Genomic DNA, 18,923 nt, shown 5'->3' with positions numbered 1-18,923 from the left:
GCTTCAGCTGCTGAAAGCAGAGGCCTTGGCTCTCTGCACCTCACTTCTCATCCTGCACCCCAAACTTTGCACCTGGGACAGCCAAGTGTTGCATCCTGCCGGTATTTTGAGTTTCCCCCAGTCTGGCACCCCGAAGGCAGCGGATGGATCATTCCCCGCTCTGCGCATAGCTCTGAGACAAGAGCCGAGCACAATCTCGTTCTTTCCGCGCTGTTTTCCCCGTCCGCGCCGGGACCGCGGTTTGGAGCCCGGCCCTGGCCGCGGGGCTGCTGCAGGAAGCCGCGGTGCCCCTTCCCCCGGCGGCCCTTCCGTTACGATCGTTACCGGGCTCCTTCCCTCCCTCCCTCCGCTCCGCGCCGGCTCTCAGGGCCAGCGGCCGCCGCTGCCTTTGTGCCCCGGCCCGGTGCGGTCCTTCCCCGCCTCCCCGCCGGAGCCCTGCGGCGCATGCCTCCCTCTCCCCGGGGGCAGGGAAGGAAGCGCCGCCCGCCCCTGCACCAGCGCGGCGGGCAGCGGCGGAGCGGAGCCCGGCGGAGCCGACAGCCCGGCCCGGGCGCCGCCGACCCCCGTCGCCCCTGTCGGCCTCCTCTCGGCAGGTGAGCGGCGGGCGGGGGGCGCGGCCGGGCCCCGCCGCGCCGGCGGCCGAGGGAGGCCCGGGCCCGGGTCCGGGGCGGCGGAAGGCGGGAAGGGGGAGCCATGGCGGCGCGGGCAGGGCCCGGCCGGCCGCGGGCAGTGGGCGCGGCGCCCCGCGGGGGTCCCGCGGGCGGCGGCTGCGAGCGGCCCCCGAGGGTGGGGGGGCCCGTCACAGCCCGTCCGGGGTGCCCACCGAACTGGGGGTACCGCCGTGTCCCCTCACGGAGCCTGTGTGGGTGCCCCCCGGGTTGGTGTCGCTTCATGTCCCCTCACAGAGCCACTATGAGTGCGCGCTGGGGTGGTGTCGCTTCATGTCCCCTCATGTAGCATCTGTGGGTGCTCCCCGGGTGGTGTCCCCTCACACACGCGCTGTAGGTACCCCCTGAGTTAGTGTCCCCTGATTTCCCTTCACAGGGTTACACAGGGTACCCCCCTCCTTCTGGGTGTGTGTCCCCTCATTTCCCCTCAGATCCTCTCGGGGTGGGTGTCCCCTCGTATCCCCTCACACCCTCAGTGGGTGTCCCCTCGTGTCCCCTCACACCCTCAGTGTGTGTCCTCTCATTTCCCCTCAGATTCTGTCTGGCTGGGTGTCCCCTCATGTCCCCTCACACCCTCAGTGAATATCCCCTGGGTGGGTGTCCCCTCATGTCCCCTCACACCCTCAGTGTGTGTCCCCTCATGTCCCCTCACACTCTCAGTGTGTGTCCCCTCACACCCTCAGTGAATATCCCCTGGGTGAGTGTCCCCTCATGTCCCCCTTAGGCAGCACCCAGATGTCCCCTCACGGTCTCCGTGGGTGCCCTGAGTGGGTGCTGGGACACAAAAATTGACCCCAATCCCGTGTAATTCATGCAGGACCCCCAGTCCAGGTGTGGGGTAGTGAAAGCACCTGCCCCTTCCCTGAAAACTGTGGAAATAGGTTAATAGGAAAAACGTTGGGGTTTTATTTTTTAATGAAGCCGGGAGCTAAAGTGAGTTAATTGTGTTGCTTCAAGGTAATGAGGTATCCTAATTTCTGTCTTTTTGATCCTTAGCTGCTTATTACAAGGAAAAATGTTTTTAATTTATATTTGCCCAAGCGAAGATGAAGAATTGTCTTCCCTAGTTGTCTGTTACCTTACTCTCAGTAAATAAATACAAGTTTTGAAGAGTTTAGAGTCATTAATCCTTTAAAATATTTAATACCACTGATTAATTTGAAACCAGAACTAGAGAATAATTGACAGTGCAAGGTCAGGCAGGTTTCAGAGGGAAAATTGTGTCCCTGTACGTTGGCAGAGTGCAGTGCCATGCAGTTGGGACTCAGTGTGTTTGTGTGGAGCCACCCAACTGCAGTAGTTTTTGGGAATTACTGTCACCCTCAGTCCCACCAAATGATGCTGCAGGTGAAGCCTTCGACCCTCATGGGGCCATGTGGAGGTGGTGCACTCTTTGGGGTGTTAACTGGAGTTTTGTGGGTGGCTTTTTCCACTCTTCCACAAACCAAAGCTTCATTCTGTCTGCGGTTCCTACTGGAATACAAAGAATAGTTCCTAATCTTCATCCTGCTTTTGTGCACTCCCCAAGATCTGTGTTTGCCAAGAGCTTTTATCCTGCAGTGAGGCCGGATGACTGATGTCTCGGGGTTATTGCTGTAGAGTGTGTTTCAGGAAGAAATAAGTTCCCTTTTCTTCTCTCTCAGCTGCCCCAAGTCCCTCAGCAGTGTGTGTTTAATGCCAAGTCAGATCTAGTAAAAGCTGGTTTGGGATATTGTGTGATCCTCTGCTCTCTGAGGAGGAGAGAGGTTGGTTTGTGTCCCACCATCCCAGATGATGGTCCAGGTTTCTCCACATCCCCCCATCCTGCACCATGTGGACACAGCCAGTGCTGCTTTCATTGGAAAACTGGAAAGCTGAGCTGCGTGATCCTTAAAAAGGGCAGTTATGCCAAAGGAAACCACGAGCAGAGTATTTTGCTGAGTTCTCCATTCCCACTATGAAAGAATTCCTTAAAATTGTTCTTTCTCTCCTGACACAAAGTTTTCTGCAAAAGTGTTCATTGCAAGGGGATTGCACCCACCAGTGCCCTGAATGCCACCACAGCGGGTCTTGGTGGGTCTGGGTAGTGTATCATTGTTTGGAAAGCACAGGAAGAGTTTCAGAAGTGAATTACCTGAACTGGGTTATGATTTTGCCAGAAAATACTGCAAACCAGAAATGATGAGTGCTCTGCCTTATCCCCAGTGACAGTAGTGACTGATTTACCTGTTGGAGTGATGTTGAGGAGTAATTCCTGTGATTATCTGGCACAGTAGTCCTGAGTGTTAATAATTTACAGTTTATGTTACCAGGATTATTACATGGAATTTCTAGAAGGCACACGCTTAATAAATATTTTCCTTTTTTAATTTCTTTTAGGATGGAGGAGAGACCGGTGTGAAAATCTGTTCCATGGTGGACTTTGCTGTGGTCTGCTAGAATGTTCCTTATGGATGCTCCTCCTCTGGTAGCTCTTCAGACAAAATGGGAGTCCTTTGGGCCAGCAAGGAATTGTAGATACCCTGTTTGCTTCCCTGAATCCGACAGCAACGTCACCAGAACCTCCGTGAGCGCCAAAGTTCAGATGATCATAAACAACCTGCAAAGCCAAGAGCCTGCCCTGGGTATGAACAATGACTGTGGCTGTGTGGTGCAGAAGAAACAGAAGGGAGAAAAAGGCACCAGTTCCAGAGTCACATCCGGCACCACGCTGCTGCGGAAGCATCCTCAGTACACCCCGTGTGGGTGCCCTGAGGATTCTGATGGCAGCGAAGTGGAAGGGAATGTAGAGTTTGGGACTCTGCTGCTCGATTCTGACAGCGACGATTCTGTGGACCGAGGTATAGAGGAAGCCATCCAAGAGTACTTGAAAACAAAAAGCAAAAGTGCCCAGTCATTGCCAAGGAATGCAGAGCGTTCTGAGAATGTGAGCAGAGACAAAAGGTTTAAGAGAGAGTTCTCCCAGAACAAAGTGACTAGTAACCTCCTCCCTGTGAAATTTAAAGCTGAGATGCTCTCCGAAGAGTACCTGTCTGACCACCTGGCAATTGGGAAAAGGCTCCAGCCTGCTTCCCCTCAGAGCATCAGCAGCGATGACTCCTTTGAACAGAGCATACAAGCTGAAATTGTGCAGTTCTTGAATGAGAAGAAGCAGCAAGAAATTAGTAAATGTGTTACCGAGGAGGATAAAAAAGATTCCCGTGTGAGATCTGTCCTGAAATGCAACAAAGAAGCAACAAACAGAACAAACTGTGGTGCTGTAAAGGAAGGTTGTAATGCACTGCTCCTGAGACACCATCCCAAGCTGCAGAAATCCAGCACCCAGTCCAAGTGTTTGCAGTCAAAAATCCAAGCAGAGCCCAGTGATTTCAGCCAGGTGAACCAAGCATATCTAGAAATGGCCACTGCCAGCCAGCCCTGGCTCGTGGAGCAGGACGAGGGAAGTGGAGCTCATTACTGGGAGCCAAGGGAAGCACTCATCAAGGAGAGCATGCACACATCTGACTCAAGCAGTGATGATGGCATCGAAGAAGCCATTCAGCTTTACCAGCTGGAGAAAATCAGGAAAGAGGCAGGTCATGCAGCAAACTGCATCCCTTTGCAGAGAGAACCATTTGATCCAAAGGGTATGGCAGACATTTCTGCCAGCCTGACAATTAGCTCCACAAAAAGTGCCTCACCAGAAATCCATAAAAACCCTATAAGCAACAAGAGAAAAGAAGTTAATTCCAAGTCAACGGGATTAGAGAGCACCAGCAATGACTTTAATAAGCTGTTTAAACCACTGAAAAAAGCCAGACATTTTGCACTTCCAGAAAACAAGATTACTGCTTGTGAGCTCACGTTGCAGGCCTCTTGCAGAGCAGACACATCTGCAGAGCTCATGTGTGCAGAAGCTATCCTGGATATTTCCAAAACAATCATGCCATCCCAAATGGGAAGTGACAACAAATCCCTCACTGCAGACTCCTTCTTTTCTCCCCAGCTTCTCTCGTCCTCCCGTTGTGAAAGTGACAGCAGCCTTGTGGACAGTGATGACAGCATAGAGCAAGAAATCAGGGCTTTTTTGGCTCTGAAAGCACAGTCAGAAAACCTTGGAACAAAACCTCCCAGCCTGTCACGCTCCATCCAGATGCCTTCGCCTTCTGATCCAAACAGCCTCACCGGGACCCTTGAGCCTGCTCTGCCTAAAACACTGAAATTATCCCTGAGTCGGAAAAGGAGACTTAAAAGGGAAGGCAGAACAGCAAAACAAGGGGGGTCAAAACTACCTGAGCAGCTGGAGACAGGACTTTTCCAGCCAGGTCACTATTCCAAATTCCCAGCGCTCCAAGAGGAGCGTGCCCTGAGCAACCCCACAGAACTCCGGGATGCTCAGAGTAATAAAGACCTGAGGCAGCAGCAGCTGATGTCTCCCAAACTGTCTGGCTCTGATGGCAGCAGATGTGTGCCCTTGGACTCTGTAAACCCTTTCCTGCAGGTTCAGAGTAGCACAAAAAAACCTGTAAAAAACCCCATCCAGACCCCAGAGAGGGAGGGGTCAGGTGATGAGAGCAGCTCTCTGGACAGTGATGAGGACCTGGATAGTGCCATCAAGGACCTGTTACAGTCTAAAAGGAAGTTAAAGAAGAAATCCAAGGACCAAAAATCTCAGTGCAAGAAGAAAGTCAGGTTCAGTGAGACAGAAACTCAGCTGCTGGATGAGTTCAGTAGCCTCCAACAAAACGAGTGGAAATGTAAAAATCCCTCACTGCTAAAAAGCTGCCTCTCAAAACCTAGGAAAGCTGTGAGGGAGAATGCAGTCAGGAACCCTCCAGACAACATCAGACTTCCCAATGACAAGCCAGAAACCATGAAAAACCTGGAGTCTAACTTACAGCTTAAAAAAGGCAATAAACCTAAACCAGTTTCAAACCAATGGGGGGCTAAAAATAGAAAATGTGCTATCCCAGCTGTGTCAGATGCCAGTGACAGCAGCTCAGTGGACAGTGATGACAGCATCGAGCAGGAAATCAGGAGGTTTTTGGCAGAAAAGGCCAAAGACTCTGCAAGCAATTCAGAGATGCAAAAAGGTGATGCAAGTCTGGACCTACTTAGAGCGACCAAACAAAGTGGTAATAAAGGAAAAGCAAAGCAGCAGCCGGTGGAAAATGAGATTGACTTCGTGCTGGGTCAGAGTAAAAAGACTGAGGTAGCTCAGCAAACTGAGGAGGTGAAGAGCTCTCAGAGAACAGAAGGGAAAAGTGCAATGTTAGCTGGCAGTGGAAAATGTGCTTCCTCTGCAGAGAATGTTCCTACTACTGGTCAGTCAAAAGCTAAGCAAGGACTGGGGGGGGTCAGAGGTGGTGCTGCTGAGGAGTTACCTGGGAATGCAACAGGTAAAAGGAATGTCTGTAACACTGAGCCCCCAAAACCTAGCAGAAATGAAGGGTGTAAAGTGAGAAAAGTCATGAATGCAAAGCCCAGATCTAAAAGGAAGAATACCTTCCAGCTAAAAATCTCAAGCAAATTTATTGCAGGTCTGAAATACGCCCGGGACAGGAAGAAATTGATGCTTTTGAACAAAAAGCAGAAAGCAGAGTGTGTGCTCAGCCAGAGCAGTGCCTTGGGAATGGAGACAGCTTCCCAGGACACAGATGTACTTAACCCCTTGCCAAAAGGGGAAATTACACCAGCAATAAAAGAACCCAGTTCTTCTCAGAATCTCATTGTGGGAGGGGTGAGTCCCCATGTAGCAGAAGCCTGTGCAGGAGCTGGGTTTCTCCAAGAAGCAGCTGAGGGTTGCAGGAAGGCTGATGCTTCAGGGGATCAGTCCCACGCCATCCTTCCCTCACAGGAACGGAGTGTGGCAGCAGGAAAAGCTGATAAGGTTTGCAGAGGAACCTCCAGAGCTGAGAACACCCAGATGTGGATCAAGGAAGGAGATACCCACCAAGGCAGCTGGGCTGATTCCACTGCAGATCCCCCACACCCTGAGTGCAGTGTGGGGAAAGCAGATAAAGTCAGCAGAGAGCCAGCTCAGCAGAGTGCTCAGGTGGACACTAAGGGAGGGAATAACCAGCTGGACAAGAGGCCAGATCCAAGTTTAGCTTGCCCAAGGCACGAATTCAATGTGACAGCAGCAGCAGTGCATATTAGTGGAGGAGCATGTGCAGATAAGAGTGTGCAGATGTGCATTAAGGAAGAAAAAGTTGACAGGCAGGGAGAAATTCAGGTATCCAGCTCCAAAATGGAAGGAAAAATACCTGTCCTGCAGAACAGGGAAGCTGCTAGTGAAGTACACCAAGGGCAGGAGTTTTTAACCAAAACCTGTGCAAAATTTACTGACCTACCTGCAGGGGACTGCCCAGGTTCCCTCTTGGAAAAAAAGGTTTCAAAGATGTAAGTATTTTTTTTTTTTTTTTTACAACAGCAGTCTTTTTATAAAATAACTATGATTGTAATTACCTTGATAAAGCTTGAGAGAGGAAAGGAGAGGCAGTGGAAGATGCTGATACCTGTATATCATACACATTAATGTGAAAATAATTCTGTTTAACAGGGATATCACAGATAGGCATTCGTAGCTTTTGTAGAATTTTGTAAATTATTTAAAGTGCTCTAAGGAAATATTTTTTATAATGATTTTTAGGGCTTGCATTCCTACAGGATGCTGTAGTTTCTGTAGATAAGATATTGGCTAATCACACTTTAAATTATGAGGCCTCTAATTGTCTCTCAAAGGGAAACCTGTTTGCGCACAGAATTTATTTGGGAACCTGTTCAGAGATCCAAGGAAAGCACAGCCTTGGATAGCAATACAGATGTGACACTGGCCACATCCCAGCTGCCTCAGGACAATCCTGTGGGGTGGGGTTTGCTGGAGCTCAGTTTTCCCACCCTGAGGACTGTGGGATGAGGTCCCTGAGCAGAGCTCAGCTGTGGGTGTGGAGATCCAGCCTGGAAGACACAAATGCAAATTCAGGTAAATCAAGTGGACGGCTCTGTCTGTACCTCCTGTGCAAAGTGATCTCAGCAGCTGCTCAAAGTCCTTTTACATACCCAGAACCTCCTGCTAGCAGATGATTCCAAGCACAATTGCAGTCCAAGACAAGTGAAGGAGTGTGTCTGTTCAGACAACATGATTTCCCTGGATTTCCCTGGATTTCTCTGGATTTCTGTACTGTCGGACCTGCAGGGCTCAAACAATTCCTGTTATTCTCAGCTCTCTCCTTTTGATGCCCTGCAGTTACCCAGAGATGGCTTTTGGTTTCCTGAATGAACTTTCTGGAACTGAGTGCCCTTAACTTTCCTTTTTCAGAAGTGATTTTTAAAATGTTACATTTCTGTGAACTTTTCACTGACAATTTTGGTGCAATAAAGCAAAGCTGGGTTTGCTGTAGGAAGTCACAACACAAACGGATTTTTTCAGCCACGGATATTTTCAGCACTGTTCTTTCTTCAGGCTCTTTCTCTGCCTCCGTTTCCAGCAGCCAGAATAAAGCAATTTTTCACTACTATCTTTTTATTTGTACTGACTTTCAACGGGATTGAAGTAGCACATTCACATCACACACACAAAAAAGTGCCCCCACACTGGTTTCTCTGCAAATTCAAAAGGTGTAAATTGGAGCTGTTGGCTCTTTCATTTTCATTTTTGTGTTGTGAAGTCCTTGGAGGAGTTTGTTCTCACATCTTGTCCCTGTGAATTGATCTGATATTCTCTTTGTCTGCTCTTCTGCAGAACTTCTCAGCCAAACCACCACTTAGCATCACTTTGTTTCTCAGTCACTTCAGGAGTCTTCCTCCAGGCTGGCCTTAAACTTGCAAAACGGAGCAAAAGCAGCCAAGACTGGATCCAGAATCCCGTGGTGTCCCTGGTGTGATGCAGAATGTGGGCAAAATACAGTGTAGCATAGAGTAGTGACTGTGGCATGTAGAGAAATAAACATCCTTGGTGTGTTCATGCTGTCGTGCAGCTACGTTTGAAACATGTTCCTAGTGCTCACTTGGCATTTCTGACTGTCCAGCCACCTTTCTGTAGCCCTGGGGTTGGTTGGCCGGGTTGTTTAAAGGTCAGTGTGTTAACTCATCTCCATTTTGTGGTAGGATACCTTGGAAAAGTGGTTTTTCCTTAGCTCAGTGCCTGCACTCCCTCTTCACAGGTTTATCTTTTGCTCTGCCTTGATTCCGTTGCAGGATTTGAGCCTTTTGTTTGGAATAGGTCAATAGGCTGGTATTTTAAACTAGAAGTTTTCCAAGTACCTTGCTTTAAAAGGATTAATCTGTATACTTAATTTTCCTAGAGATGTTGGAAGCACTCTGTACTGTTTGTATAAAAAGCTGAATGTTTCTTCTCAAAAGTTTTCAGTAAATGCACATTAAGACTTCAAAGGTGTCTCGTGCCCCTGTTGCTGTGTCTGTGTCCTCAGTACCGCTCGTGACCTGATCCACTCCCAGTTAAAATGCAATTCCAGTTACCTTGTGCTTTAAATAAAACCTGATTTCAAACAGCACTTTTTTAATTTTAATTGATGAACTTGATTTGTATATAGGAACTGGTGTACATTGCTGAGTTTCTAATGTTTAATAAATGGGGTTCTGCCCGTGGACCATGCAACTGGAGTGTTCCAATGGTTTGTGTCATCATCTTGAGTGAGTAATGATTTCTGTGTTCCCTCTTCTTCCCTCCTCACTGAGGATGTCATTAATGCTTTGTAATAAAAAACAAAGGAGGAGAATTTACAAACTACAGCGGGGTGGCTTTCGGGAGGTGAGAATGGTGCTTGTAGCAGAACCCCAAGAGTTTCCTTGGCTGGTGTTTGTGGTCCAGGAGTGAAATCTTTGCTTGTGTCATTAAATGTGAGCCAAGGAGCACCTCTGAACAGCCAGGCTCCAGTGGCAGTGTCCTCATCCTGGCCCAGCTCTCATCACTTGTTCAGAAAAGAGAAGCCTGGTGCTTTGCAGCAATAAGAAATCCCTCTTACACATCACTAAAGGCTGAGCAATAAAAAAGATTATCTTGAGTGGCAATAAATTCCCACACCTGGTACCAAGGTTGGGATTGCGGCACAAATCTCTCAAGGCTGAATCTTCATAAAAGCAGTTCCAAAAGGAGATTTCATTTCCTGTTCATAGTGCCCATGAGAGCCCCAGGGAGGGCACAGAGTGGGCACAGATTGCACAGCCCTGCCACTCCAGTGCCAGCTCTGGGGAGTGTCCAGAAAACTCCTTTTCCCATTACTCCCACCCTCCTGAGACACCAATTCATTATAATTATTGCAGTAGATACATGGAGCCATAAACCCAGCTCTTCTAAAGCTTATTAAATTACCTTTTTTTTAATGAGTGCTGGTTCATATTTTTAAAAAATGCACAATGCTATTTTTTCTTTCCAAGTCAGAGCCCAAAACTTGTTAATTCAGATATTAAGTGCTTAAACCACTTGGTGTTTTTTATTCTGGCTCTGGCTGCAGTACCACAGCTGTCAGATAAATATGAAAAGAGGTTTATTGTTTCATTTTTTTACCCCAGTGACTGGTCTTGGGTGCTTTGGGATCAATCTTCAAGGATCCTCAAGGGACAGCAAGGACTCCCTTAATTTTTTTATTCCCAGTTCTTTCCTACTATTTTAGGAACATGTGTTTTGACATGGAGCTGCTCTTTATCCAAGGCAGGAACATCCCTGCCCCCATTTCTTTTATTAATGTAGAAGCTTTTCAGTTTTTTATCCAGTTGGTGATAGTTCAGCCTCATAATTTTATCTGCAAATGTGAAAAACTTCCTTTCAGAAGTTGGTTTAGGGATCCTGAAACCATCTAGAAAGACATGGTTTCAGGTAGATCCTGTGTGGTAAAATGAGTCATTTTTAGGATGGTATTTTGAATTTGCACAGGTATTTCTTATTTAAAAAGAAATTTGGTCTAATCTCTGAACACTCAGATACACTGCTTGCCCAACTCTTCAAGAATAAAATTAAAAGGGAAGAAAGAAGAGGTGGGTGTTTTCAGATGGAGTGGGAAAATATGTGACAGAATCCACTCTGTTAATATTTTTAAGAGGCAGCCTTATCCCTAAATTATGCCACCTGCAGAAAAATCTGTGGATAAAAACACATGTAACATTGTCACAACTATTTCTATTGATGCAGCACTTTGTTATTTTCTCATTTCAGGAGAAGAAAGGGAAGTTCTAAAGAAGCTCCAGGTATTGTCTAGAGTCTGATACGAGGATCCCAGCAAACGGAAGAGGGTTGCTTATTTATTTTCAGATGTTAAATCTTTGAAATGTTAACTTTTCAGGCCCATTTCTGCTCAGTTTATTTACCTGTTCCAATTTATTATTTTTGGTGTGTTTGCAGCTGGAGGATCTACCCAGCTCTTACCTCATGCCACAAACAGGGAATGTTTCTGGCATGTGAAGAGTATAAATTGCAGTAGTTTGGACATAATGTTCCACTCATTATTTATATTTTTAGCAAGCAGTTTGAATAATATTATGCTCATTTTTAATGTTCTGTTACACCTGTAAGGTGGGACTGGTTTTCATCCCTAAACAGGCAGAGTAGTTTCTCTTAAAAACTCATTTTTAAGAGAAAAATGTTGACCTATTCTTTCAGTGCACTCACTGTCCAACTGATGCAGTTTCTTTGCCTGTACCTACAGTTGTTCCAATAAAACTTTTTAAAAAATCTTTTTGATTACTTGTCATTATTTGAATAATTTCTTAAAACTTTGTCAGTTTGGAGAGGGAAGAAGCATGAACTTTCTACAAGAAATCCAAAGAGTTAATGAATAACTCTGGAAAACTTAGAGATCGACTATTCATTAAATAGTAGAGAAGCAGTTTAGCTCTTCATTTTTAATGATATGTAGTACATAAGGCAAGAGTGTAAAGGATCATTAGTGGCAGGGAAGAGGATAAGGGGATAAAAACAGAATTTATCTTGTCTAGTATTTATATGCTGCTGATAAATTAGGTAAAATGCTTCAATGGAGCTACCTAACTGACACTTAACCACATAAAATCGTCACTAAATACTCCTAGTAACACTCCCTCCGCCATCTGGTGGGTCCGTTTGGGATCAAGGCCGGCTGCGGACGTTTTTAGGGCAGACAAAAGCTGCCTACAGCGGCTGGTCCCGGCAGTGCGAGGGGCCGCTGGGGTTGTAGCTGGGGTGGAAATCCAGGTGCTCGTAGGCGGTGATGAAGGTGTCGGGGCCGGTGCAGTGGCTCTTCTCCAGGGACGTGTTCAGGCTCTCGTTCCTGCACATGCCAATCCTGCCCAGATGATCCGAAAACTTGTGCGGGAGGACGTGGAAGGAGCTCTGCGGGGGGCGAAAAAAAGGGTACGGGGAGGTGGGGTAGGGATGTTTTAAACGCCAACACGGACAGCACCTGCAAAGCCCGGCGGGGATGGACGCGGCTTTGGGCAGGGTCTCCATCGGGGGTGCTCGTACCGGCAGCTCGTGCACCGTGGGGGCCCTGCTGCCGTAGGTCTGGTTGGCGGTCCGGAAGCGGGGGTGAGCCGGCGGCTGCCTGCGGGGGGAGAGCACAGCTAGCGCGGGGAGCGGCCGGCAGCGGGGCCCGCCCGGGCCGGCGCTCACCCGTAGCCGCGGTAGAAGGTGAGCTCCTCGAAGCGCCGAGGCACGCCCGGGCTGGGCTGGGCCATGGCGGAGCCGCCGGGCCGGGCCGGGCCGGGCCGGGCCGCGGGCACGGAGCGTTACCCGGCAACCAAAGGAGGAGGGCGGGGAGCGACCGCAACCGCCCCGAGGGTGCGCCCGCCCCGCGCCGCCCCGCCCCGCAGGAAGCGGAAAGCGCCGCTGACCTTCCCCCCTCTCCTCCTCCTCCTCCTCCTCCTCCGTGCCCTGTGGCGGGCTCGGAGCATGGCGGTGCCGCGGCTCCTGCGGGCAGGTGAGCTGCGGGGGCCGGCCCGGCCCGGAGCGCCCCGACCACCCCCGTGTGACCCGCGTGTTTCTGTCCCGCAGCAGCCCCGCGGCTCTACAGCACCGTCCCGGTCCCGGCCCCGGTCCCGGCCCCGGCAGGCAGCCGGCCCCGCGGTGAGTGCTGCCGGGCTCCCCTGGCACCCCGACCCAGGAGCGATGCCCGTGCGGTGTCACCGCCGCGCAGCAGCCGGGCACGGTGCATTCTCTCTGCAGTCCCCCCAAACACAGTGAGTATTTGTTTTGCCCCTCTCAGCTGACGATGACAAGCTGCTGACAGAGCCTCTCAGCCACCCCGACTTCTTCAGCGTGAAGGAGCTCTTCACCCTGAAAGATCTCTTTGATGCTCGGGTGCACCTGGGCCACAAAAAGGGATGTCGGCACAGGTCAGTGATGCTTTTCGTGATCCAGTGCTTGTTGACATCAGGAATGCTTCCCCAGACCACATCTGCCGGATTGGTCTGAGCCTGGAGCTGCCCACACAGGGCAGGGTACAGAGATCCCCCCAGTGTGGGCACTGGGACAGACACAGGGCTCTCAGCAGAGCACACCTGTGCTATCAGCCAGGAGCAGGAGCATGGGATGGTTCCTCCCCCACACCCAGAAACACTCCATGCCTGCACACCCCATCCCCATGTACCCCTGTGCCACCCTCCAGGTTCATGGAGCCCTACATCTTCGGCTGCCGCCTGGATCAGGACATCATCGACCTGGATCAGACCATGCAGCACCTGCAGCTGGCCCTCAACTTCACAGCCCACGTGGCCTACCGAGGGGGCATCATCTTGTTCGTCAGCCGCCGGCGCCAGTTCTGCCACCTGGTCGAGAGCACGGCGCAGGCGTGCGGGGAGTACGCGCACACCCGCTACTGGCAGGGCGGGCTCCTCACCAACGCCCACATCCAGTTCGGCCCCGGCGTCCGCCTGCCCGACCTCCTCGTCTTCCTCAGCACCCTCAACAACGTCTTCGAGCCGCACGTGGCCATCCGCGACGCGGCCAAGATGAACATCCCCACCGTCGGGGTGGTGGACACGAACTGCAACCCGTGTTTGATCACCTACCCCGTTCCCGGGAATGACGACAGCCCCGCGGCCATGGAGCTCTACTGCAAGCTCTTCAGGATGACCATCATCCGTGCCAAGGACAAGAGGCGGCAGAGCGAGGCCGTCGAGGAGCTGCGGAGCAAAGCCGAGGGCAAGTAGAGCCCCAGGGATGGGCTCGATGCCTCTGCTCCGCTCCATGGGGCTGGCTCTACATCCAGCACCCGCTGTTGGCACAGCTGGCTGGGAAGGGACCCCCAGCCCTGTGCACAGTGATCCCACAATGGGCACAGCCACAGAGGGCCTCCAGCTCCAAAAAATTGTCCAGAGCAATGCAAGGAAAAATGGAACCAGGCTCCTGTCCTTGAGTTTGTCACTGTTGCAGGAAGGTGCAGCTGTCCTGCAGTTTTCCTGAGCTCATGATCTCACCTGAAACCACTTGTATCTTGTGTCTGTTCTTAGTAAATAAAGGGATTTATCCCTGTGATCCTTTTTTGGGTTTTTTTCTTAGTGGAATGGGATGGGGAGTCTAGCCAGGGCAGTCAAGGCAGTGGGAGGGAAAGGATGTCCCCAAGCTGGGGATATTTTAGGGTGGCTGATGTGGGGTGAGAGTGTCCCCAGTGGGGGTTGGAGGGTCCCCACTTCATCCCAGGACATGCTGGGAGCCCAACCTTTGCCACCACGGGAGGTGGGGGACTCCAGGAGCAGCTAAGAAAAGGGATATCCATCTTTTAGTAGCCTCATGTCTCCGTGGGACGCCCTGGAGCCGTCCTGGGCAGGGCTCCGTGTCCCCTCCCGTGTCCCTTCCCATGTCCCCGGCCCCGTCCTCTCCCGGCTCTGGGTCCTCCTGCCCGGCAGGGGGCGCTCGCGGGCGGAAGAGCGAGTGCGCACGCGCGACCGTTCCTGCACTATATAAGGGGGAGATGAGCAGTCCGCCTCCCTTTTGGCCTTTTGGCGGGCGCGGGCCGGCTGGAGCGGAGCTATGGTGGTGCCTCAGGGGAACCGGAACCGGGACAGCGACCGGCCTCGGCCTCTCCTGGCGGGGCCATGGGGAGGCCCCGTGTCCCTCAGGCAGGAAACCGGTGCTGGTGGAGGCCGCTCCACAGCTGCGCCTTCCCCCGCCATGATCTGGTGAGGCTCCCTCAGGGCCGGTGGCGCTCTCCGCCGGCCCCGGCGCTGAGCGGCTGCGGCGGGAGAACCGGAGCGAGGTGAGGCTGGGAACGGCCCTTCCCCCTCAGCCCCCCGGCCCGGCCCCGAGCGGCCCCGGGGCTCGGGGGGCTCCCGGAGCTGCCACGTGCTCTGCAAATCCTACAAATCGTGGAATGCGCTGGAAGCAAAGTATCAATATCTATATAATTAATCTATTAATGCGATTTTAATGCTATTTTAATATTATGTTCCTATGTTGTGAACCGAATATATTTTAAGATGTTTATATCTGTAATATAAGGCATACAGAGATGTATAATTTTTAATATACTCCACTGAAAAAAGGAAAAAAATCTAGGGATTTCAGGTTTTCAACGATTTCAGTAGCTAACATGAACCTTCGGAGGATATCTTTCTTTTAACTTTTGTAATTCTCTGGTTTTCAGTTAAATGGTGTGCTTCATCAAAAAAGGGCTGTTAGACGATTATTAACAGCATTTTTCCTTTGTTTTTCTTTCTTTAGCTTGGCAGTGGACAAAAAAATGAAGTGACCAGGATGGTGTGACTTCAGAAAGGAAGGGTGATTCCACAGGAAAAAGCTGCCCAAGAAGCTTCAGCCACCTTGCTAACTGTAAGTGGAGTGTTACATGTGGTATTTGCACGTGCAACAAATACCTTGCTAGCACTGCTTTTAAATAGTGATAAAATCTTTTAGACATAACAGAATGATGGATTGGTTTGGATTGAAAGGGACTCCTTCCACTCCCAGGCTGCTCAGAGCTGCATCCAGCCAGGCCTTGAACACTTCCAGGGATGGACACCCACCCATAATTACATTTTTCAGTGGGTTTGGGTTATTTGCTCCCCCCAGGCTGCCACTGGCGTTGCAGAGATGACTGCTGTGGCATCTTTGTGTCAAAGAGTGGCAAGAGAGACCCAGGCTATGTTCTACGCTCGGTTGTTCTGCACCCCGTGAGCACTCAGAGTGATTGATAGCCTGACATCCTTGATCAGCCACGTGGGAGACAGGGGAAGCCAGCTCTGATCTGCTTGGAATGTGAGATCTGGCTGTTCCAGGAGGGGAGGTTCTGTTCTGCACATGGGTGTCTGATCCTGTGGGTGCCACGTGTGTTACAGAAGAATAAGTGGAAGTGATCTGTAAAACCACGTGGCAACACTGGGAGTTCATCCTACCAGAAAATAAAATTATTCCTGTGCTGTTATTGATACATTTTAAATTCCTGCTGTGAGTGAAACCTGTGTAAGCAGGCTTTGGGCTGTGTCTAAAGGCTGTCCATGTCTTTCCCCCTTTTCCAGAGGCAGCCCTGAGCCGAGGCAGACCCGGAGGAGCCCAGCCCAGGTGAGCTGCAGTGCTGGGAGGTGCCAGCCCTGCCCCAGCTCGTGTTGCAGGCGTGGCTGCAGTGCCACGGCTGTGTCATTCGGTGGCAGACAGCAACAGGCGAGGTCTTCCCTGGTGCTCTGAGCCCTGTGAGCTCTCAGGATTGCTCAACAACCTGACACTTCCCGTTCCTTTCCTGCTCTCTTGCCTTTAATGGGGAATGGTGGCGGGTGGACACTGTCCTTCGGTTCTTCCCTTAATCAGGGACACCTTTTGCAATGCCAGCTTGCTCAAACCCTCCCTGTACCCAAATGGTGCTGTGTGTCACTGTCCCTTCTTGAGGGACACCAGAAACCGAGTGAGAGCAGCTCTGGGCACACAGAGATTGTGACCCTGAGCTTTCAGTGAGTGACTCTGGCACTGCTAAATGGGAAACCTCATTAAATGGCCATTACAGGGCCAGAGGGGCCTCAGCGGTGCCAAGTGAGCCCTTTAATTGGTCAAAGTCACTGGCTTTGGAACAGAATGTTGATGAGGTTGTGGGGATGTGGTTATGCTTGAGGATGTGGCTCTTTTATTTAAATTTCTTGACTTCTTTTAACCCTGCAATCCGTGTTTAGGGTTTTTCATCAGGCTTTCCTCACTCCAGGGGTCCTGCGTGGGCACTGATTGCTAATGAGTGTCTCTTTAGAACTCCTGTGTGAGGCACAGCAGAACCATGACCCTTTTCCTGATGGCATTTACTGGAACTGCCCTTCCCCAAGCAGCGCTCCTGGGCCATGGGTGTTGCTTTGCTGAAGGAAAAACTGGCTCTCAGCTGTGGAAAACGTGAATGTTTTACATGAAAGTGGTTTAGAGAGAAATTAAAAATCTCTCTGCACATAGCACAGCCCTTCATCATCAAGGACTGGTTTATGTCATGGCTTTAAAGGCTGGAATAAGCTCAGATTTTTTTTTTCCCCTGCACTATTAATAGCTTGGCTCTGCACCAAGGTTGGCAAACTCACCTTGGATTTTTAGGGAGTGATGGAATAACCCAGAGCAGGCTCCAGCTATCCTCCTCTTAAATTATCCCTTCCCTAATCTCCCCTAGCCAGATAATTTTCCAAAACCTTTCTGATGTCGTGCCAAAGAGCTTCTCCTAAATTTGTGCCATGTCCTCCTGGACTGAAGGGAATCCCTGTGTCAAAGTTTCCTTGTGAACCCTGATAACAGAGCCTTGAAATGTGGTTTCATTTTATATTTCATTTTTATTTCCTCTGAGATGTGAAAAACCTCGGGACAATCCCAAGACAATGAGGGCAGCAGAGTCTGGATGGCAAGGGTTAATTAGCTCATTAGTACTGACTTTGTTGCTCCCATTTCTTGCCTGTTTTTCAACTTTTCTGATGTCCTGGGCCTTATTTTTTTATTTGCAGATTATGCCTTGAGCTTCAGAACGTCTGACAAACTGAGAACTGGTTGGCAGCTTCCATGTCTGATGGCTTGGAGATTCCTAAAACTTGATCATCTGTGTTTTCTCTACATGGTTAAGAAGGATTTAAATAAAAAAAACCCTAAATAAAGATGCCACCTACAAGACTGAAAGGATTATGCTGTGTGTTTGTAGCACCCCAAGTAATGCTATTTTTTAACCATTCTAGGATGTAAGACTTTGTGGATGAGAATTTAGGATTGTTTTAAAGCAATTTTAAATTTTACCTCCATCCCCATGGTGACAGAACGGATCTAGTGAGATCAGATTATGAGTCTTGGAGTGTCCTGGCTTTTTTTCCATCTCTTGTGGGGAATCTGGAGGAATTTAAGTGTAAAACAGCCTTGCCTTGACTCATTTTTCTCCTGTATCCCAGAGTGGTTTGTAAACTGCACTTACTTTGTGCTTTTTATTAGTGATGAGCAGAATTCCTGGGAGTGTCCAGGGCCATGGGGGCATGCATTAATGGAACAATTGCTGTCTTTATTTCAATTAAACTGACAGGGCCCGGTCTCTCAGCTACGGAGCCACCTCTTCATAAATATTGAGAGAGGTTCTGATGTTGGAGAAATTGTTTTCCTCTGCTTCTCCAGGTGCTTTAACACTGCTTGGGAAGGGAACAGCAGGGATTTAGTGGGAGTAAACAATGGAAGGAAGGATGGAAAATTGCTTTTCTGCCACCCTGAGGAGGGGATTTTGGCAGGGGCTTGGATTCCTCTGCTAATGGCAGGAGGAGATGGATTTGTCAGGGGAGCTGTTGCCATGGGGATGCAGGACAAGGGATGAGGAGCCTGGAGCCTCCTTACTGAATTCCAGGGAATTCCAGCCCTGCCTTTCCCTCCCCTGCAGCTGAACCTGCACCTGCAGGCTGGACCCTGGTGGTGCCCATACCCAATCCAGGCCGAGGAGCCCTTCAAACCCAGAATCCTTGGGAGTGCTCACCTTCATGGATAAATCACATTTCACAGGCCACTCCTCAGCAGGGACTGAGCTCTGGTGGCTCTGCTGGATACAGAGCACTCCTGACACCAAAACGTGCCCAGTGAGAGGTGACGAGGAGCCTGAAGAGCCAACAGAAGGAAAATCCTGATCTTTCTTCCCAAAGGGCTCCTAAATTTGCAGCCCTGGTGCTGCAGTGTCAGGTGTATTTTTATTTTCTGATTGCACATCAGCTGCACGCTCGCTTCCCTAAGGAATTGTTGGCAGGAGAAGCAGCACATGCTCCAGCAGCAGGAATATGGCTGTGCTGGGAACAGAGCAACCTTGGGGGAGTTGATCCAGCTCTTCCTCCCTGCCCAGAGCTGTAAGATTGCTATAATTGAGCATTTCAAGGAAACAGCCGTAGTTAGAGCCC

The 18,923-nt window shown here is 50.1% G+C and overlaps 3 protein-coding genes, 1 long non-coding RNA gene and 2 other non-coding genes across 8 annotated transcripts; 5 read left to right on the top strand and 1 right to left on the bottom strand.

Annotated features, from left to right (window-relative positions):
* The first annotated feature begins 467 nt into the window (after positions 1–467).
* PPP1R26 (protein phosphatase 1 regulatory subunit 26) lies at positions 468–10,899 on the top strand. Of its 2 annotated transcripts, XM_050980992.1 has the most exons (4): positions 468–593; positions 3,027–7,028; positions 7,060–7,061; positions 7,654–8,569. In XM_050980992.1, the coding sequence occupies exons 2-4, from the start codon at positions 3,088–3,090 to the stop codon at positions 7,710–7,712; spliced, it is 4,002 nt and encodes a 1,333-aa protein (XP_050836949.1). In that variant the 5' UTR covers positions 468–593; positions 3,027–3,087; the 3' UTR covers positions 7,713–8,569. The 2 variants fall into 2 exon arrangements, 1 of the variants encoding a protein (XP_050836949.1); XR_007778971.1 differs by adding an exon at positions 10,801–10,899 and having other exon boundaries at positions 3,027–9,281.
* Positions 10,900–11,457: 558 nt separating this feature from the next.
* PIERCE1 (piercer of microtubule wall 1) lies at positions 11,458–12,400 on the bottom strand. Its single transcript, XM_050980994.1, has 3 exons — positions 12,232–12,400; positions 12,085–12,163; positions 11,458–11,952 (listed from the first exon to the last, which is right to left on the bottom strand). The coding sequence occupies exons 1-3, from the start codon at positions 12,294–12,296 to the stop codon at positions 11,752–11,754; spliced, it is 345 nt and encodes a 114-aa protein (XP_050836951.1). The 5' UTR covers positions 12,297–12,400; the 3' UTR covers positions 11,458–11,751.
* Positions 12,401–12,445: 45 nt separating this feature from the next.
* Positions 12,446–14,094, top strand: MRPS2 (mitochondrial ribosomal protein S2). Of its 2 annotated transcripts, none has more exons than XM_009093589.4 (4): positions 12,446–12,538; positions 12,613–12,684; positions 12,824–12,953; positions 13,226–14,094. In XM_009093589.4, exons 1-4 carry the CDS (start codon positions 12,511–12,513, stop codon positions 13,767–13,769), a joined length of 774 nt encoding a protein of 257 aa, XP_009091837.4. In that variant the 5' UTR covers positions 12,446–12,510; the 3' UTR covers positions 13,770–14,094. The 2 variants fall into 2 exon arrangements, with proteins under 2 accessions (XP_009091837.4, XP_050836950.1); XM_050980993.1 differs by having other exon boundaries at positions 12,496–12,538; positions 12,616–12,684.
* A 434-nt stretch (positions 14,095–14,528) lies between these two features.
* Positions 14,529–17,676, top strand: LOC103818955 (uncharacterized). The gene is made up of 4 exons (XR_624938.3): positions 14,529–14,815; positions 15,280–15,387; positions 16,074–16,116; positions 17,514–17,676. It is a non-coding gene; the product is annotated as an uncharacterized LOC103818955 (long non-coding RNA).
* Positions 15,628–15,761, top strand: LOC115484725 (small nucleolar RNA SNORA17). Its single transcript, XR_003945433.1, has one exon. It is a non-coding gene; the product is annotated as a small nucleolar RNA SNORA17 (small nucleolar RNA).
* Positions 16,145–16,278, top strand: LOC115484726 (small nucleolar RNA SNORA17). Its single transcript, XR_003945434.1, has one exon. It is a non-coding gene; the product is annotated as a small nucleolar RNA SNORA17 (small nucleolar RNA).
* Positions 17,677–18,923: the final 1,247 nt, after the last annotated feature.

Source organism: Serinus canaria, chromosome 17, assembly GCF_022539315.1.
Source record: "Serinus canaria isolate serCan28SL12 chromosome 17, serCan2020, whole genome shotgun sequence".
NCBI lineage: Eukaryota > Metazoa > Chordata > Aves > Passeriformes > Fringillidae > Serinus > Serinus canaria.
This window is presented reverse-complemented; position numbering and strand designations above follow the sequence as displayed.

Coding starts and splice junctions, on each gene's coding strand:
- PPP1R26 (XM_050980992.1), top strand. CDS start 3,088: ATGTTCCTTATGGATGCTCCTCCTCTGGTAGCTCTTCAGACAAAATGG.
- PIERCE1 (XM_050980994.1), bottom strand. CDS start 12,296: ATGGCCCAGCCCAGCCCGGGCGTGCCTCGGCGCTTCGAGGAGCTCACC. Junction 12,164..12,231: donor ACCTTCTACCGCGGCTACGG/GTGAGCGCCGGC, acceptor CTCCCCCCGCAG/GCAGCCGCCGGCTCACCCCC. Junction 11,953..12,084: donor CCACGGTGCACGAGCTGCCG/GTACGAGCACCC, acceptor CGCCCCCCGCAG/AGCTCCTTCCACGTCCTCCC.
- MRPS2 (XM_009093589.4), top strand. CDS start 12,511: ATGGCGGTGCCGCGGCTCCTGCGGGCAG. Junction 12,539..12,612: donor GCCGCGGCTCCTGCGGGCAG/GTGAGCTGCGGG, acceptor TCTGTCCCGCAG/CAGCCCCGCGGCTCTACAGC. Junction 12,685..12,823: donor GGCAGGCAGCCGGCCCCGCG/GTGAGTGCTGCC, acceptor TGCCCCTCTCAG/CTGACGATGACAAGCTGCTG.